This window comes from Malurus melanocephalus, unplaced genomic scaffold, assembly GCF_030028575.1.
Source record: "Malurus melanocephalus ecotype Western Australia unplaced genomic scaffold, MMel_1.1 scaffold_131, whole genome shotgun sequence".
Classification (NCBI taxonomy): domain Eukaryota; kingdom Metazoa; phylum Chordata; class Aves; order Passeriformes; family Maluridae; genus Malurus; species Malurus melanocephalus.
Genome location: NW_026623363.1, coordinates 775,960 through 795,322, shown reverse-complemented (window position 1 = coordinate 795,322; position 19,363 = coordinate 775,960). Strand labels below are relative to the sequence as shown.

Genomic DNA, 19,363 nt, shown 5'->3' with positions numbered 1-19,363 from the left:
TCTGCCCTGAATTATAACAGGGAAGGATCAGAAAGATATGCATGGTATCTTTTGAGTATAACAGATCCAATAAAAGTACATCACTTACATGGTTTATTTTTCTCTTCAGTTTCAGTATTCTACTCAGGAAGACTGAAAATCATCCAGGCAGCACTGTCCAAGTTCACTTCAGCTCTCTTTCTAGCTGCCAGCTGTCATCAAACCCCAGTCTAGCTTTTTCCATTTAATATGTGGCTCCACTGATGACAAAGGTGTCAAACTTTCAGCTCCTTTCCTATGCAGACTCTTTCTTTTCTTCAGCCTGAGTCTAGGTTTTCCCCACACACAAGTGTCTTGTTGCAAAGCAGTTACCTCAAGTATAATGAAAAAATCATGTACAACAACACAGTCTTTTGTCCCCCAGGTCAGATTTCTCTAAACTCTACTGAAGATCTTTCCTGGCTCCATTACTGGAACTGGTGAACTGTTCTTCTCCTTTCAGTTCTTGCCCATGTTTTTATAAGCCAAATGACTGGAGGATRAGGTCCTTCCACTCAGGGAACTGCACATTTTTCAGCAGTGTTTTTATTCTTTACTTAATCTTACTAGTGTGTTTTCTGTAGGAATCTCCTTTGCTTCTCATGCACACCCCTCCACCACAGCCTTTTTGTTAGTTTAGAATCGGTGTTTGATGAGGTGCCAATTTAGTGCTCAACTTCAAGGCAAGTGCACATAGATAGTTACACAAAAACTCTTGTTTCATGTTCCAGCCACAAAAATATCATTTATGTGTTCTGCTTGTACTAAGCACCTTCCTAAATGTTCATCCACTGATTCTGGGCTTTCCCAGTCTTTTATTTTAAAAGAGCAATTGTTTAACATTATTCCTTTTCTTGGCACAACTTTTGGCTGATCACCCCTTAAAAGAATTTCCATGACCATTCTTCTAGCTTCTTTAGGAAGGTCAGTGAGCTTTAAGAATCACCATTTTTTCTCTCATACCATTTGATTCAGATTGCATTTCTAAATCTCTAAATCTTCAATAGTCAGAAATCAAAAATGTAACCACCTTGTGACCRGCCAAAACTTTGGTCTCTGCCAGTCCACACTCAAAGCATTCTCTAGTGTTAAGTCATTCTCAAAGACACAAGAAAATGTCATTTTTCTATCAATAAACAAGGGGCTTTATTAGCTACCTCTCCTCATGAAGTCCTGTTATGGTTTGAAAGAAATAGTTCGTATAGCTACTGGACTAAATGTCCATTCAATCATTTTGCCTGACCAGAACAAAGACCATTATTTTACTGGCTTGTGAAAAAYGTTTCTTTCATTGTTTTTGCTGCTGATTACTCTATCTAAAGGGAATGTCTGCTCCTCTGTCAAAGAATAAAGAATGCTGAAGTAAGGAACAAACAAACAGCACTATTGTGCATGAAAATATGCCTCTGCCATTCTAGAGAGTTCCTTTCCTACTGTTGAGAAGCAGTTTAGCACAATCTTCTACTGAAAAATGCTATGCTCAGATTTTAGCTGAACTCAGAACAATTGACACAGAACTCCAGGAACTGAGTGCTTTGGGGATTTTGATCCAGACACAACAGCAAACACTAACATTGCAAGGTTTAATACCTAAGTTCATAAGGATGTTAAATCACAGAGGGAGAAAGAGAACCATGTAGGAGTATGGTAAGCAACCAGCTCTAGAGAATGGCMAATTAAATTCAGAATAATACTTTCTCTGATCCTCAGCTATGAAACATACTGCTCAGAACAAGCAGGAGTGTTATAATTCCTGTTTTCACTTTCCTGCTTCAGCAGGGAGAAAATCACCACTCCACGTCACTCCTAGGCCAGAGAACAACAAACACCAGTAGCATTCTGTTTTGGAAAATCAGTGAGAAACCAGAATAGGTCACTCAACACCTGAGAGCATGCTCTGGGAAAATACTCACAGGAAATGTCATTCATGTGCAATCAGAAGCTAGCAATAGGCTGCAGGATTAGTCAAACACYGAAGAAGGCACTATTCAAAGAGAAAAGTAACATTAAAAGAGCGTAATAATATTCTGAATTTAGTTTACCATGCTATATTGGTGTCTCTTTACCATACTTTTATATTGTCTTCTTTTTCCCTCTGTGATTTGATTTCCACATGAWCCTAAACACAAGGTAGTGACTATAAGTCAAAAAATATAATAGGGACAGGTTATTTTTGGAGTCTCAAACAKTTGGCCAAATATTAGCAGGAAAAGCTCAAGACACATGACTCAGTAGTCCATCTGATCAGCCCATGGCATTAGATTCCATCATCATTAATTAAATCAGGTTCTTACAAAAAACAGTACTTATGAGTATTGGACTTAATTTCCTTTTCATTCAACAAAGGTGGGACTGTTTAAGAGACTGGAAAATAATACAAAGTAGACCATACATATTGTTTTGTTCCTGTTTTCCAAAACAATACTGAACTAGAAAGAATAAATGAGAGTCAAGCAAGAACCTGATCTAGAGATTTGTTTAAGAATTTACTTTTTCAAGTATTAGAGAAATTTGTTTGAGCATGCTAGAGGTTTCCTTCAACTGTGTGTCTAAATGAATGAAAATACTAAAAAAAAAAAAAAAAAATCAACAAAGCACTCGTTTTTCACTTGACTGACCAGGCAACCTACTGAATTTAAATTAAAGTTGCACCAAGTCTACTAGCAATTGTCATTTTGGACTGCTCTTACTTTCCATCAAGTCCAATAGCATTCTCAACAGCCCATACCAGAGGCCTTAGAAGAAAATGCTTGAACTTTGTCTGAGGCAGCAGCCTTGGAATGCTCTAATCCTGCCCCCAATACACACACACATGTAAAGCGCTTTCTCCTGTATTAGAGTAAGAAAATAAACTCAATTTTAGCCTTCTCTGGGCATGAGCATTCCACTAAGTCCTCTCTCAGTCACCTTAGCTTCATAAAGATCATAAGAAAAAACCCGAAAAACAAGAACTACCACACCTAAATTTCTTTTACTCCCCCTTAAAAAAGATGTGCCAAATATTTGAGAGCTCATCATGTTTTAGAAWAAAGCATTTTTCTTGTCAGAGATGCTTCTGCAAAATGTAGACATTCATGCACTGTCAGTAAACTGGCATTCCATTATTGTGAGAGGTTAGCTGTAGTTGTTTGTACAGTCAGCTCCTTTCATAATACTCTTAAGTCAATCAAGGGTCTTTCAAAAATGCCAGACCTGAAGTTAGAACAAATACACTTAAAATATATACCAGGCAGGTGCTACTGATCTTGCTGCAGCAATTCCACATTCTTTTCTAAACACTAAGTTAGAGTGTTATTTCATGAAAAAAACAGAAAATTGGGGAGAAGTCCAGGTACTTTTATATTAGGAAATATTATATCCTTTAGTTTATAGCTGCTTTCTGCCTTTTTGATTGAAAAGATTCCCATCTTGAACACTGATGAATAATACAGCTTTGTAAAAAAAAAAAAAAAATGAATCTCTCCTTGATACAGGCTGTTTCAGACTGATATTTCAGTTTGATTTTTGCCACAAGAGAGAGAGTCTTTAGCAAGASAGTCTTTCAGACAAATCAAAATTACACATTAATTGTGCCTACACTCTGAAGAGATCTCTGACCTTTTGAAATTCAGAGTAAAAAATTTCAGGGATGTATAGATGAAAGAGAAAGCATCTGTTCTCTCCAGAACTTCTCATTTTCAACAAAGGACTATGAGAGTGCTAACCTGGAGCTTCTGTGGCTTTCTATGACACCCAGAACAATGCAATGAATCCTGTGAGAGAGGGCATCCAGGCCAGCAGGTTTCCCATCTACACACAGCCAGATAATTACAAAAAAGGTTCATTTTGAAATCTCATCTGTGTTTATGAAGAAGATTCAAGTTTGTGTTTACCTCCCAGCCACAAAGCTAACAAACTGGTTGTTTGCAAAAGAAAATCACGGATCACAATGGATGATTATAGTAAATTACATCTTGATTTCAGAGCCTCTCCAGAGCTGCTGCTGATGCAAACCCCTCTTTCTTGCAATAAACTCATAAGCTTCTTGCTCCCCACTTTTCAGTTTAAAGGCAATACTCTCCAAAAACCTCCCACAACTTTCACTGGGACACAGGCAGACTTCAAGACCAGCTTCAAGTGCATTCTTCAAATTCCCCCAGTGCCATTGTTCCAAACTCCAATTTTATAGCTGTCCCCACCTTGTCAAAACTGGGCATGTGTTTTGCAATAAGCTGGCAGTATCTTCATTGTTTTATAGCTWCCTGTCTGCAGATGCCCCAGCACCCTTGCCATGTACACAGAAAAATTGCAAGCAAGAGACTTTGTGGCACACTGTCCCAGAATTCTCTAGGRTATCACCCTTCTTTCTGTATTTTCTCTCATTTCTTTTCAGGTTTCCTTTTGTCCCCACAGCCACACTCCTCACATATTGTCTAAAGCTACAAGCAAAGACAAAAGGGTCAGGCAATCTGTGTTGTAKAAAAACAATTCTTTATTTTCACATCAAAACAACTTCTATTTTAATTACTTCTTTGAAAACTTATTGAGTTTAAAATGTCCTTTTTTTAGCCTCCTCCTATAGTACAAGCCTGAATGGTTTTGCTATTACAGACATTTTCATGTTACACATGAAAGAGTTTTCTCTCTTAATTYCCTGCCTGAGAAAAGTATGAGAATCTGATAATGGTGCAAGGAAAATAAAGCCCTGTGATCAATGACAAGGACTGGAAYAGGTGCATGGATGCCTTAAGTTTGGCTTGGTAAGTGCACATCGAAGCCAAGATTACGATTTACTATGGTAAGTACTAAGGTCCACTAAAGTTGTAAGTAATAATGAGGTTTACTTAGAATTCAGCTCACATTACTCAATTATTTCATTCATCATCCAATTTTGACACACCCATTGTAGGTAATGTACAAAAAAATGTCTAACCTTTTTGGTGAAAAGCAGGATGAATTCAGATAACAAAGTGCAAAACACATGAAAGGCAATAGATAAACTCGGGTTAAATCCTCTCCAAATTCTCCTACCAGGCAAGCACAGAACATCACTGTTCACAGTGGCTGATGATTGATTCAGTATTGCATTTCAGAAGACATTGTACAAATGATTATGAGTGACAAAAATCTATCTCACAATGATTCCACCATTAACAATCRACAATATAAAAAATAACAACTTTTAGCAAAGTATTTCTTCAGCTCTTTAATTAAACCAATCCTAGGTGACACATTGCAAATGTCTTTATCGTGTGATCAGCCCTCTGTATCAAACTCCTATAAAACTCCCCAGTAAATTTGGTGTTTTGACATGAGTTACAGAAGCATGTCTGGATTATGTAACTCTTTTGTTTCAAGAACTGTGGAAAAAACAATGTATAACATGTTTTCTTGAAAGAACATGCTCCTTATAGTAAATTCCACCTTTGATACACTGACAGCCCATGTGGCCAGAGACTAATTTCCCACTTTCGGACATGCTAATTCCACAAGGATTAGTCAAACCAAAAAGGTTTAAAGTTCACAAACAAACTCTCTCAAACAAACTGTGCCCCACCTCAGTTCAATATATTGATGTATCACCTACAAGTCAGGTGATATCACTTTTGAACTCCAGATTTAGAGCTTTGAAACCTGAAATCAAATACTCACCAGGGAAAGAAAGTTAAAACAATTTGTTCTCATTAACAAAAAATGTGGTGTTTTTAACTGGAAACACCTTCAACAACTACCAACTATATTCTCTATCAGGATAGCAGAAGGCAAATATTGTAGCACTTCAAGTCTTGTTAAAAACTTGGTTTGTAATTAACTTGTCAATTGAGCCTTGGTTTTGACACAAAACAAATCTGTTTTCCCTAAAACAATCCTAAATTTAAAAAAAAACCCTGCCAAAGTAAAATATTCCACTTAGAAAACTAAAACCATTTTCACTGCAAACAAAATTATTCATTAAAAAAAAAAAAGAAATATTTCTTTTTAACCACACATACTTRTAACACGGAAAGGAACACCAAGGCTAAGCCTAAGCAGGCAAGGTGATTCTGCACTTTTCAGCATCTCACCTGCTTCCTTATTGCAGCTCCCATAGTTTCAAATACTCATTCCACTAATCCTGGTCATTGGACACTGTATGTTGGTACTATAGAGATTTTTCAGTGTGTTCATTTTCTGCCACGATTTTATGTTGGAGGCGTTTGACAAAGTGTTTTCCCTTCACCAAGCTATGCCTTACAAGATAAGCTTGTCAGCATTCCAGCAGGCAAAATTTCATCCTACATTAGCGACACAGAAATGCTGCTGTTTGAAGCTGACAAACTAAGCTTTGGTTTGTAGCTTTGAGTAATATTTCTCCTGCTGGAAAATGTCAATTCCCAATTTCCCAGCAAAACAAACAGCTCCTCTAGGCATAGAGAGGTCCAAGAAAACAACACAGCTGTAAATTTTAGGAAAAACTAAATTGTGGTTAATTCTTCTTCATACTTCTAAACATAGTATCTGAACCTAGAACAACAAAAGTTCTCTTATTTACCTCAGGCATTAAAAAAAGCAGCCTCAGAATAGACAATTCATTATTTTTAGTAATAGGCAATTCTGAATTCATCGTTACTATTAATTCCTGGTTTTTAAATATTAGGAAACATACTCACAATCAACTTTTACTATCTTCATTAAAATTTACACCCAACATGAYCTGAGGACAAAACCTCCTCCTACTGTCTCTCAAAATGCATTAAATTACTGTAGTGTAGTACATTTTATTGTCTAATATCTGTGTAATCTATAATATTGAGTGTGTGTTTTATTACACAGTACCACAAAATTTTCTGTGCAGAGATTTCTGAAACTGAGGTATATAGACAGACACATCCAAGAAAATTCTAAGGCTGAGATTTTGCAATAAGATCATTTGATGTAAATTGACATTATCATCCAGAGTCTCTCTCATAATTTCCTACCTGAGCTTCAGGGCACTAAAGAAGCTTCTTTTCCCTCTGCAATAGCATCTGCAAAATGACAATATGATGTGTATTGTACCTCTCAAGAGTCCATAAACTGTGACTTCAGTCTTCACTGACCTGAGAATATTTTCAACCCAAGATACTGTACGAACAGCTGTTTGACATCTCCAAGCACAAGCTGATGTCTGAAGAAAACTTGTATTTTCAAAAAGATAGTTTTGACCAYGATAGAAGTAGTTGAAACTGTTCTCCAATTATATTGAGGTACATGGCTTCCATGAGGATTRTGATTCATGTTTGATACATGCAACTAGCATATCATGAGGCAAAATGAGAGAAAACAGAATGTTTTAATAAAGCCAGGGAACCATTCCATGCAGTATTTTTCTTTGGAAGAACATAATTCCTTCATATCCAAAATCACAAACATACAAAAAAGAAAATAGACAGGCAACATTTTTCTTGTATTCTCCCTCCTACCCACCACCATCCAGTAGAACTATTTCACCAGATAACATATTCTGACCACCACCTAGCATCAACCTGCTTCCACATGCAGCACTGTCATTCTGGATTCATTTTACCTATTGTTTAATCCACCTCTCCACACTCAGCCACATTCAACAGAGATACTCAGACCTGGASCCCTCACTTTTGAAGGTCATTTGAGAGTCCATGCTCGACCTAGAGCAAAGTAGAAGCCTTTCTGACTCATCTGTGTACCTTCGTGCCCAGAGCTGGTCTCTTGCACTCACTGTTTGCGGCTTCAGCGACAGTGTTTCAAATTTCACATAGGTCTCTTTTGCAAGGTCAGCTTCCTTTGCAGATTTTGGTTTCAAATGAAGTTTTAAAACTTTGTAGAGTAAGAAAAATATCAAAGGTAAAACAACCACGCATGCTGCACTGCTGGCCACTATCAGAATAGAAAACTGAGAGCTGCTCTCATCATTTAACCCATCAGTGGAGAAAACAACACACTGTTCTTTCGTAGGTGGCACACCTTTGGGCGAGACACATGCCATATATTGAGTGCTAGGTTCCAAACCATCAATTGTGACTTTGTTTTTGCTAGAATCAGTGCTCAGAGGCAACATATCTTTCTCACCATATTTGGAATATAACACAGTCACAGCAGAATTGCCGGTGGCATTGACAGTTTTCCAAGTTAAGGTCACTCGTTCATCAGTTTCACTGATCACCCTTAGATTCTTCACAGTAACGTTTTGCTCAGCCACAGGTGCTGTATTCAATAAAGTGTCCTCACTTTTCTTGCTTAAATCTCCAGCCTGCTTTTTGTTTCCATTTGTCACTGCCTTTGAAATTTTCTTTCCATCTAACACGAGCCTGGATTGCTTTTTGTCAGTAAATGTCACGCTGGTTGATCTTTCAGTGCTAACCAGAGCTGTGCTGGTCGCTGTGGTRGGAAGAGGTGTGGTTGTCCTCTCAGGCTCCTGCTTGGATTCCTCCTGAGTTGTATTCTCAGCCTCTGGCTTCCTTCCATACTTCTGTGGTGACACAGTTGTAGTAACCACACCAACCACCGTGACTGTCACAGCAGCTTCTGACATTCCTGCCAAGTTCTTGGCTTTGCATCTGTATTCTCCTGCRTCCTTGTACGAAATTCCTGTCAAGCTTATTATGGACCATCTGACACCCTCTCCAGGTGTTTCTTGAATTACTATGGGAAAATCCAAAGAGTAGAACATTATGAAGGGGAAGTAAAGTGGAAATCAACATTCTTAGACTACTTCTTCCCTTTCTGACCAAAGGAATCACATGTGTTAAACTCTCAATGAAACACAAGCAATCACAAACCCCAACAACGACCTGCAACAAATCAAACCAAAACTTCCAACACAAACTATGAAATTCCCAGGCATATTCTATTATTAAATAAAAGTGCTCCGTTTGGATCAAAATAGAAATAATTGTCTGGAGTAATTAGAATATAGTTTGGATTTTCACCAAGAAAAACAAAACCCCATTAAGTGAAGTCAAATGTCTTAAAGCTGCTGCTGACTCTTAAACACCAGTCCCACTGACTTCACATGACACTGGCCATGTTACMCATTTAAAGCACTATTGGAAATTACCTTTGCCCTAAGATATTTCACTATTCTTACCTTCATCCTATTCAGACCTATGATAACTGCTAACTCAGTGGCATTAGCAAGTAGTATTTTGTACATCTGAGTTACTACATAGATATCTGTCACAGCTGTTAGAATGATATCAGACAACGCAGCATTTGCAAATAACACAGAAAACATGGATTTGCAAAATCCTGKGTTTACAATGCTGAGTTTTAAGTGGTTCAGCTATGGTCTCACTGGCTTTTTTAACACGAACATTTTGAAATAGAACAGATATTCCAGAAACAAATTCTCCTTTCTGCTTTCCAGCTTCTGAGTTAGGGCCCTACTAACCCAATCTCCATTTTCCTTTATTCTTCCCCCACTTCATCGATTTCTGCCTTCCATGCACAGTTCTTGTAACAGACCACATCCAGAAGCAAAACAGCCTGCTGGACCTGTTAAGACTGAGAACTAGACAAAGAATTTCGTAACCGCTGCTGCACAGATCTGATTGCCAGTTTGATGCAACAGCTGCTCCATTGTTACTCATGGCAGTGATCTCAAAGCACAAGCCACCCAACAATTTTAGTTTCTCCCGTTTCCTAGAGAAGAGCAGTTATACCTGTGTAGTTCACTGGGATATTGTCTGACCTAGTCCAAGTGAGCTGTGGTGTGGGGTACCCCGTGGCGTCACAGCGCAGCAGGACGTTGCTGCCCAGAGGGGAGGTGATTTTTGTCGCTGATGTCATCACAGATGGTTTGAGACACTGCTCCAACTCAGCCCTCTGGAACAAGATTCCTGCCAGGCTCTCGGGTCCACTACATGAAACCAACGGATCAAGAAGCACAACRGAGGTGTCCACGATTTTGGAAAATTCGATTAGCTTTGAAATGCGACAGTCACAAAACCATGGGTTGTCCTGAAAACCTGAGGCAGGGAGGGAAGAGGGAAAAGGAAAAAATGTTGTCAGTCAATATATGGATATTGTGATTACAGTATAACACATGACCACCACCAAATACAATCAAGGACAACTCTGGACCTATTCTGAGTCAATCTTTTCTCTTTCAACTTGAGTTTTTTGTTCAGCTGGTTGGTGGGGGAGTATTTGCAGAGATTAGGGAGAACAGAATGAATGTTTATTAAGCTAAACTTCTTCACRGAAATTTACAGGAGCATAGTGATGTGCTGGCACTACCTATGCTTAACTTTGCTATTTATCTAGGAAAAAACTCGTTGAAAAGATTTTTTAAAGCTGATGATCCATTTTCACCTGCCTGTGCCTCCTGGAAAGAGAGCTTCTCAGGGCTAGTGYCTCCAGTCACTCTCCTCTGCTCTTAGTCCTTCTTTGGGCTCTTACAGCTTGACCTCCCCTGACCCTTTTCTCAATGCTTGAGGAGAACACGGTGATTTAAGGGTTTAGAGCTTACACCAACATCTCTGCCACCTGAGAAAAAGGGATAAAGGCTAAGGAGAAAAAGCTTTAGGCCAACAAAATTCTTACCTGGTTCTGAAATACACCAATATTGTTAGGAATCTGGCTTCAATTCCGTAAAGCCTCTTAAATACATTCAAGAAGAATAGCAGAAGAGGAGAAAATAGAAAAGATCACAAAAAAAACCTTGATGACTACAATATTTTTATGATGGCACACACCTCTATCAGAGATAGAGAGAACTCTGTCTTCTGTCAGAGCCAATAACATTTGCTTATTGGTTCCAGTCTTACAATGAGAAGCTTCTCCCTCTTTGTGAACTTGTTATGGTGAAAGAGAATAGCCATTTCTGAGGAATATCAATCTAAATCCTCAACTGGCATTGATTGTTCCACCATGTTGGCTTTCAGAGAGCAACAGTGGCTTCACCAGGTAAAATACAACACAGCATACCACTCATGAGTTCAACTATATTCTTATTTGATTTATAATTTTGGGTATGCCTTTCTAATTTTTTCCAAAATATATATAAGTCAAACCAGTATGAAAAGAAAAGAGAGCCCTAATCACCTGCAAATCTTGTTCAGTGTGCATTGTCAAGAATTATCAAAACAGCTGTTGGAAAAACGATGGGCTTTGTTCTGGAAAAAAACTGCAGATGAAAAAATACATGAATAATTTACTACTGCTTCCCTTTATCACCAGACCAAGATTAGGTTATTTTAAGCACAATGGTAGTGATTGGTTAAAACTGTGGTAAACCCCAATTAATCCCTGTTCTTTAAAACAAGACTTGACCTGAAGAGATACCATGACTTTGACATCACAATCCAATTTCACCCCTCCTAGACAGAAGAGATTTTACATCTATTCACTACTTATTGTTTGCTGGAACAGAGATGGAGAAGCAAAGGAAAGTGTATCAGCAACTGCTTTTTCTCAAAAMAAATGTCAAAAATAGAAAAATTTTGCCTGTGAACTTCATACATATATTCATAAAGAGAAAAGATACCATCCAATTGTTTTCCATATCTAGGCATATCAACTGTTTGTGCTTATAAAAATTCCTCTCAATCAAGCACATGTATGTAACTATTTGTGCTCATCTTCTCTATCAGGGAACATCTGTTGTTTGAGACAATACTGTAATTTYTTTTCTTCTCACTTGCTTGTAAGAGGTCAATTTTCCTCACTATGTTAAGAAATAGTCTTGTCCCATACACTGGACAGCAGATTCTCCCTTACACTGAGCACTACTGAAAATATTTCTTCTGACACATTTCTGATTCCTACAAACTTTACTGCAGGAAAGGAAGTGATTTATTATTGTTTCTAACCTACTCAAAGTGCTCAAAACCTTTGAAATAGAATCATGGAGTGGTTACATTAGAAAAGACCTTTAAGACCATCAAGTCTAATTGTAAAACCAACACTGACGAGTCCAGCACCAAACCACATACTGGAGTGCCACTCTACACCTYTTTAAAATTCTACCAGGAATGTTGACTACATCACTTCCCTGATCCCCCTTTCAGTGAGGGAACTTTTCCTAATATACATACACACCTACACAGCTTTCTTATTCTCCCAGTGTCCTGAAGAAAAGCCAAAGTCATAACAATAATTATCAGAAACTGACAAAATAAAAGGAATGATGAAGCAATGATGAACAGTCCTTAGATTGGGTGGTTGTTTAGCCCAGCCTGGGACACAGCTTTGACCATCTCAGGTCATTCTGAAGTCCTGCTTTCAGTTTCAGAAGAAAGCTGCACTCCCAGAAAACTCTGCACTTCAGTGAGTAGTGCAAAGAAAGAGTTATGGTAGTCAGTCACCTCATCTTCCCATCCATCACAATTCCCAGTGGAACTACCTAAATAAGCAGGACTTACATGAACATATATAATATATACAGCTTCAGGAGCTCCTGCCTTGCCTCTGTGGCACAACCCTTCTGTTTATCTGTGTCTTGCCAATACCTAACGGCATCACCATTATTTTTAGCCATTGTAAATCATCAAGTCATGTGAGCTCCCAAAATGAAAAGATGAAAGCACTATTGAGTTGGAAGCAAGGATAAAATGCTGAATTTCGTTACACTTTGGTCGGTGTTGAACAGAAATGTGAATGTAAACGTAGTTCCCAAACTACAAAGGGCATTTTGAACTTTAACAGCTTGTGTTGACAAGATGTTAGAAGTGAGAACAAACATGTGAAAGAAAAAAGAAAAGTGGGGGTGGGGGGAGAAAATGGAAAAGATTAGGGAGCTTTAATAAAAGAAATAATTTAAGAAGTAAAAATGAAAATAATAAGTCTCTGATGGCACATGTATCTGAGGAACCAAGAAGTCTTTTTAAATCCTGGATTCTTTTGTAGAAATATCAGGGCAGTTTGTTGATCTGAGGAAGAAATACTAGCCAAGGCAAAACAAACATTGATAAATATTTATGCATTGCAATATACCAATGCAGTGTTATTTTAATATTAATTATAAATTATAAATAGCTCTAAAACCTTTTATTCTAGATTTAGCATATTTTATATTTACTCTCATACATTTATATGTATGCTTGCATGTACAAGGGTAAACTTATATATATGTGTGCCTGTGTATGTACATTTTTGTAGTCTTCTCAGTAAGCAGCATTTCCCTGTGCTGTGTCAATATGGACTTCAGTTAMGAGCAAAATTTCCTTTGTAAATCAGTAACCAGACTCAGACCACAACTTGTGTAACACACTGCTTTTCAGTTGCTGCAAAATGGCAAGATGAAAAATATTCAAGTTTTGGGCTGAYAAAAATGTTCACCACAGCCTGGGCCAGCCTACCCCAGGCTCTTTCTGACTGAACCTACAGATTTTGGTCTATGGTTCTCACAGTCAATTCCATATCCAACACGGTCACACGGTTTTCACCTCATGACAATTGCTAAGGAATAGTTTCAGGAAAAGCAGTATCTACCCAATGGTCTAGCATAACAGCTGGGAGCCTGATGGACCTGCAGCATTCCAAATTTTTGGCACCTCCGCATGCAACAGAGGGAAGATCTCATATAACTGCCACTCTGTCAGATACTGGGCCCTTCTGCTCCTCTCAGTGACTCACTAGAGCCCACCATACGGAAAATGCTTCTGCAATCATTCCTGCCAGAAATGTAAATCTCTGTACAGCAGCCAGAGCTGAAACCCAGTTGTGATTTGGATCCAATTATTAGGCTATCGGTCCAGAGGTAACCAAGAAAGCCAGATGAATTCACACACTGCTCCCACAATAATTTGCACTGTTTAATTTTCAGCTCACTCCACAGCTTTGTTTTGAGCTGTTCCAACGGGCACTTGCCAATACAAAGAAGGCTGAGGCTCCAGGGACAGTTTGCACTCCAGGGATTGCTCTCTGAAAGGTTTAAGGATGAGATCACACCAGGATGGCTCCCCCTCTATCAGGTTACTGTCCCCAATGCAAGTGCAGCAGGCTTTGTACCTCCAAACTCTTCTGCATGTCTGTCAGTCCTTCAGGCACACATCATACCCCTGCTATTTTTCATATCACAAAAGCACAGCTGAATGGCTTCCAATGCAATTTTCACTTTTTTTTCAGGCAGGTTAGACTGAAGATAAAACATCCCCACTTCCAGAATTACATTCTAGAATCAYAGTAACATCCTGTAGAACCCTCAGKGAACCAAGGGCTAAATCTTACAAWGACAGCTTTCAAGAGAGCTGGCCCTAAACTGTGTGGATGAGAGCCAGAGTGAGCCATTTGGCCAGGAATCATTCCTGAATCCTCTTTCATTTAGCATGGTGCACACACAGAGGCACATCATCCCCACATGGGAGGTAGTAAAAAGCCCAAAGCTCTCAGTACAGAGGTGATGACCTGGGATAAGGAGATGCYAACATTCCAGTCCCCTGGCAATAGTCTTTGGCTCCTCCAAGAGTCCTTGAAGTTAACATGGGGAACACAAACGTTCTTATACATCTTGATGCTCAGTCAAGACAATGAAGATAAAATTTCCTCCTGGTGTTAAAAAATACATATGCAAGAACATATGMGTTTAGGGCCTTGCTGGTTTTGAACTTCTTAATTACATACAAGTGACAATCTTGTTCTGTCAGAACCAGGAGAGAAGACAGCTCAAGCCATAATTGATTACACTAATTAGAATCTGACCGCTGTTTTCCTGACTAGACAAAAACAGCATTTATTTACTCTGGGTTCCAGYTCCCAGCAGAGTTTTGGCTGCAGTGATTGTTCCATGTAGGTACATRGGTCAGGCTGAATGCTCCCACAGAGAGGGGCTGGAGCACATAGGRCACTCTTCAGCATCAAAGTGTGCAGTTGTGGGCATCACATTTTAAGAGAAACATGTTTTTTTTAAACTTAAATGAGTCCAAAGGGAACCAGTGACTATGGCAGAAAATGGAATTTTAAAAAAAACACATACAGAACAAATAAAAACCAAACCAAACAAAAAACAAATTTAAAAAACAACCGAACAAAGAAAAATCCACACAAAAAACCCAACAAAACCAAGCCAAAACAATAAATCCCACAACACCAAAACTAAACAAAATCCAACCTTAAAAAAAACCACACACACACAAAAAAAAAAAAAACAAAAAACCACCTACACAAAAACCTTCACATTGTATTAGAAGCTGGTGACAGAAATGGTGTGGTTAGTTAGGATGGCAAAGAGGGAAGGAAAACTTATGAAAGATTACTATAAGAGATGGTGATTAGTTTTTCTGTATGCCCATGCCCTGCAGGACAAGAGGTAATCAGCTTAGTTTGCAGTAAGGGAGATTGAGGTTAGATATTAGGAGAAACTTTCTCACTGACAGATAAGCACTGGAGAGGTTTTCACAGAAGGCTCTGGGGTGGTCTGGCCACAAGCTTTAAGAACAGCACTGACTTCACCAGAATGGCTCAGCTCCTCTGGATCTGTACCCCAGCAGGCTGGATCTTCCTGGATCACATACCCCTGTGATCCTCCAGCTCAGAGGAGGAGACAATCTATGGGATGCACTCCTTCCCCAGGCTCCAGCAGAGACAGGAGAGAGGTCAGAGAGGAAGCAGTGCCAGGGAGCACACCTTGTTCCTGACATGCTAACATCACTTTGGAGATGGTTGGAGCATTACAGCAACAGCTCAACTCTTCAGTTACCTTTCCATAGCTTGATAAATTCTATCAGCCATTCATTCCCGAAAAACAGCTGCTTTGTAAGYCCATCAGAGCACCAGTGAGTGTGATTGCCATAACTACAACTTCATTATCTCCAGTAATATAGATACTAAAACTAATACTCAGTGGAGACTAAATAAACTTACCAAAACAAACCATAACATAAAGAGCGTTGCACTTTCTAAACTCCAGAGAAAGGCAATGTTTTCTTATTTACTGTAGAATTTCTTATGTAGCAAGCATTGTCTGCCTGCATTGGGATGCACTAATCACAAAGCTATGAAGTCAATGCAAAAAAAAAAATCAGCTAACTCATTCACAGCTTACCCAAGGTACATTTACTCAACACAGTACAATGAAAGCACTACCTGGCACCTTCCATTCCCAGGTCAAAAGCCATAATGGCTGCACAGAGCCTCCCTTGGCATCTAACATTAAATTTAAAGAGAAGCAAGGTTCTGTTTAAACCCAGTGTGTGTACCCCTCTGGAGATCTGTGTTAAAACCCAGCTGTGATTCGTAACAGAAAATGGTCCAAAGGTCACATCCCAGTTCTCCAAAGAACTCAATGCCTCCTCCAGAGGTTTTGCCAGGACTACAAGAGGCAGGAAAAGTRCCTGCACCAAGGAAGCCTGCAGATGGCTCCCAGAGTTAAGAGAAGAGTATGCGCCCAGAGTTAAAGGGAGAGAAGAGTGTGTGTGGTTTTATGAYTTTTTTGGTGTTTAGTTGGTTTTTTTTGTTAATTCCTTTTCTTTTGTCTTACCAGCGTTGAGGTCTATGTAAGACAAGGAAACCAATTAACCTSTGGGACTCCCACACGAGATCATGAGGATTAGATCTAGCACAGTCAGCTCCACTTTACAGCCTCCTGTTGCCTTCAGTGTGGGGACAGGGAAAGAAGTAATGAGACGGATTTACTTTGACAGCTTTTTCTCACTTTTTAAAAAAATTTTGAATAAACGAAGACCCTGTAATGATGCAAACCTACAGTTACTGTGCTTATGAAGTGCAACCTACTTACATCTGTGAAGTTACTTATATAAAWTATGATCTGATTGAGTTTCAAGCTGCAGCTTCTGCTGTGAAAGAATGCAGATGACTAAATTAACACTGAATAGCAGGGGTTTCRATCAGGAAATTGGAAATATTGGGCAGTACAAAACAGGACTAATCTTTACCAGTGCTTATAGAATTACTGCAGTAGAGACAGCCAGCTGGTTTTCCTCCCTTCCACCTGCTACACTACAAAAACACCGAAACAARCACTTATATGTAAACAGGGATAGAAAAGAACACTATTGATAGAACTGTTCCAGCCTGAGACTGAAGAGAAAGGGGTTACCCTAGCAAGACTAGGAAGTGGAGATACAGTGCAAGAGAAAGCACAACACCACAAACAGAACTGGTGCAATTGCATAATAGAGAAAGGGATCAAATTGTGAAAAAATCAGAGTCTGACCAAACCATTCTTAAATACTTACCCCAAACACTGAAAAAATATTGTGAATATGCAGGGGTYGGATTCCTGCTCTCTCTCATATTCAATATGTAAATTGGGAAAAACTTCAGGATAATCAGTCAGCTTTAGAGTAATGCAAGGTCAAGAGRGGTCCTGGGGAGAGGAGAGCAGAGCTGCCCTATTTTGAGCAACCAACTCTATCTGCAGCATCATGTCACAGGACTGGCTCTGCATGAGCCTCAGCTCCAGCTACTTGCTTGGCTTGTGAGCCTCTGGAGAAAACCAGCTGCAAATGGACATGCTTCTAGTTGCAAACAYGTACAGAGATCAGGGAAATGTCACCAGAAACACAATGTAAAGTCCTGCATTTATATAGCTACTGAATACTCCATATGGCCTGTATTCCTAGGGACTGGATTCTCATAGCTTTTACTTCAGTTTTATAACTTTGAGGTAACAACACACATGGAGGTCACTGTCTTAATTTGATGGTTTTCTGTTACCAACAGAAAATAAATAAATAACAGCAGAGCAAACCAGAAGACTAACGTGAGTAAAAAAACCCCTCCTGCATCCTAGGCTGGTTCCCTAACTACTCTCACCCGCAATTTAATGCTTATGTATATTCTAATGAGTAATGAGGCAGGTTTAACATACCCAAAATTACTCTCTGTGTCACCAGAATGTCTGTGCTCTTGGACACGATAGCTCCTGAGAAGGGGGGCCAAATGTCCATGAGGTCTGATGGCAAGGTGGTCAGCTTGTTGCTGGATATATCCAGGTAGGTGAGGTTTCTCAGGTAGCGGCCGGCATCRGCGGGAATGCTGGTCACTTTGTTGTTGTGCAGATCCAGAGTCCGTAAGTTGGGCATCTCTGCCAGGGATTCCCAAGGGAAAGTTGAKAGCAGATTACCATCCAGCCTCAGCTCATGCAGTTGTTTCAAGTTATAGAAACTGCTGATATCAATGTTGGCTACACAGTTGTAAGTTACCCACAGGTATTTGAGATCCACCAGGTAGTAAAAGGCTTCTGTCGGAATCCTTCGTATGACAGTTTTCTCTATACGAAGTTTTACAGTATCCACAGGAACATTCACAGGGATCTCATACATGTCAGGATCATTGCAGAGTACAGACCTAGCATCAGGAGGAAAAAAGGGAGAGATATATTTCCATTTATTTATCAGAAATTTGAATTTCAGATTTAAATGCAAATACTGTAAGTTTCTGCAATACTGCTACCAGAACAAAGAACATGGAAATAAAGAACAGTCCTCTGCACAAACTCCACAAAAAAGGAGTCTCTAAAGACAAAAAGAGCACAAACCAGAACTGATCCTTTCTGAAATCTAGATTTGCCTGATTCTAAAGCATGTGAGCACTATTCTCTACCTACCCCACTCTACTGACAACTGAAAGACAGAATCCATTGTACAAGGAATAGTACATGCATCTATCTCAAATGGGAACTGCATGCCCCCTTGTTAAAAGTATTAAAACTCAAAATTATGACCACTAAGCTCTAATTTTTCTGTATGATGACAATTCAAATTATTTTCTATACTTACCTTTTGGAATAGAATGAAAATTGAAAATATACCAAAGAAAATTCAGTAAAGAAAATCTTACTAGGCCTCTTTTTGATGTCTATGTACAAATTACTTGCTTTGTAGAGAATGACAAGAACTTTCTGCTCATAATGATTTCAGTGAAATGGGATTTCTCTGCATTTTTAGTAATTTGATTTCAGAAATCAATTTATTTGGGGTATAGTGTTTGCACATACTAGCTTGAAGATTCCCCTGCCATCAATAAGTCTATTCTAATTTTCTCTCCATTTTCTCTAGATTATTCCTCTATTTTACTTTTTCCTCATGCAGCTTTATAGCAGATAGGCTGTGACAACAAATAGCAATGACAAAGAGTATTTCCTAAAATGGACATGACAATACCAGGTCACCACATTTCAAATTAACCTCCTTACTGTCAAAAATCATATGATTTACTGCAGATTAAAAAAGMAAAAAAAAAWTCTGTATTTATTTAAACCAGAATTAYCTCACAGTAGTTAACTAGTTTGCAKAAATAGAAAGGACATTACAATAGYWAGAAAGYCACAGAGCAGAAAGAAATTGCCTCCTGCAAAATGAAGATTTAGAGTAGCTMTTTGCTAAGTACAAAGCCATAATCACCATCTGCTCCTTCTCAGGAATGCTGCTAGCCACTAATGTAAAATATGCTTTCATTTCAACTA

The 19,363-nt window shown here is 38.9% G+C and overlaps 1 protein-coding gene across 2 annotated transcripts; it reads right to left on the bottom strand.

Moving 5' to 3' along the window:
• Window positions 1-6,797: 6,797 nt before the first annotated feature.
• Window positions 6,798-19,184, bottom strand: LRIT3 (leucine rich repeat, Ig-like and transmembrane domains 3). 2 transcript variants are annotated; one of them, XM_057370726.1, is made up of 4 exons: window positions 18,106-18,170; window positions 17,768-17,983; window positions 9,657-9,962; window positions 6,798-8,637 (listed from the first exon to the last, which is right to left on the bottom strand). In XM_057370726.1, exons 2-4 carry the CDS (start codon window positions 17,979-17,981, stop codon window positions 7,580-7,582), a joined length of 1,578 nt encoding a protein of 525 aa, XP_057226709.1. In that variant the 5' UTR covers window positions 17,982-17,983; window positions 18,106-18,170; the 3' UTR covers window positions 6,798-7,579. The 2 variants fall into 2 exon arrangements, with proteins under 2 accessions (XP_057226709.1, XP_057226708.1); XM_057370725.1 differs by having other exon boundaries at window positions 17,768-19,184.
• Between the last annotated feature and the right edge of the window lie 179 nt (window positions 19,185-19,363).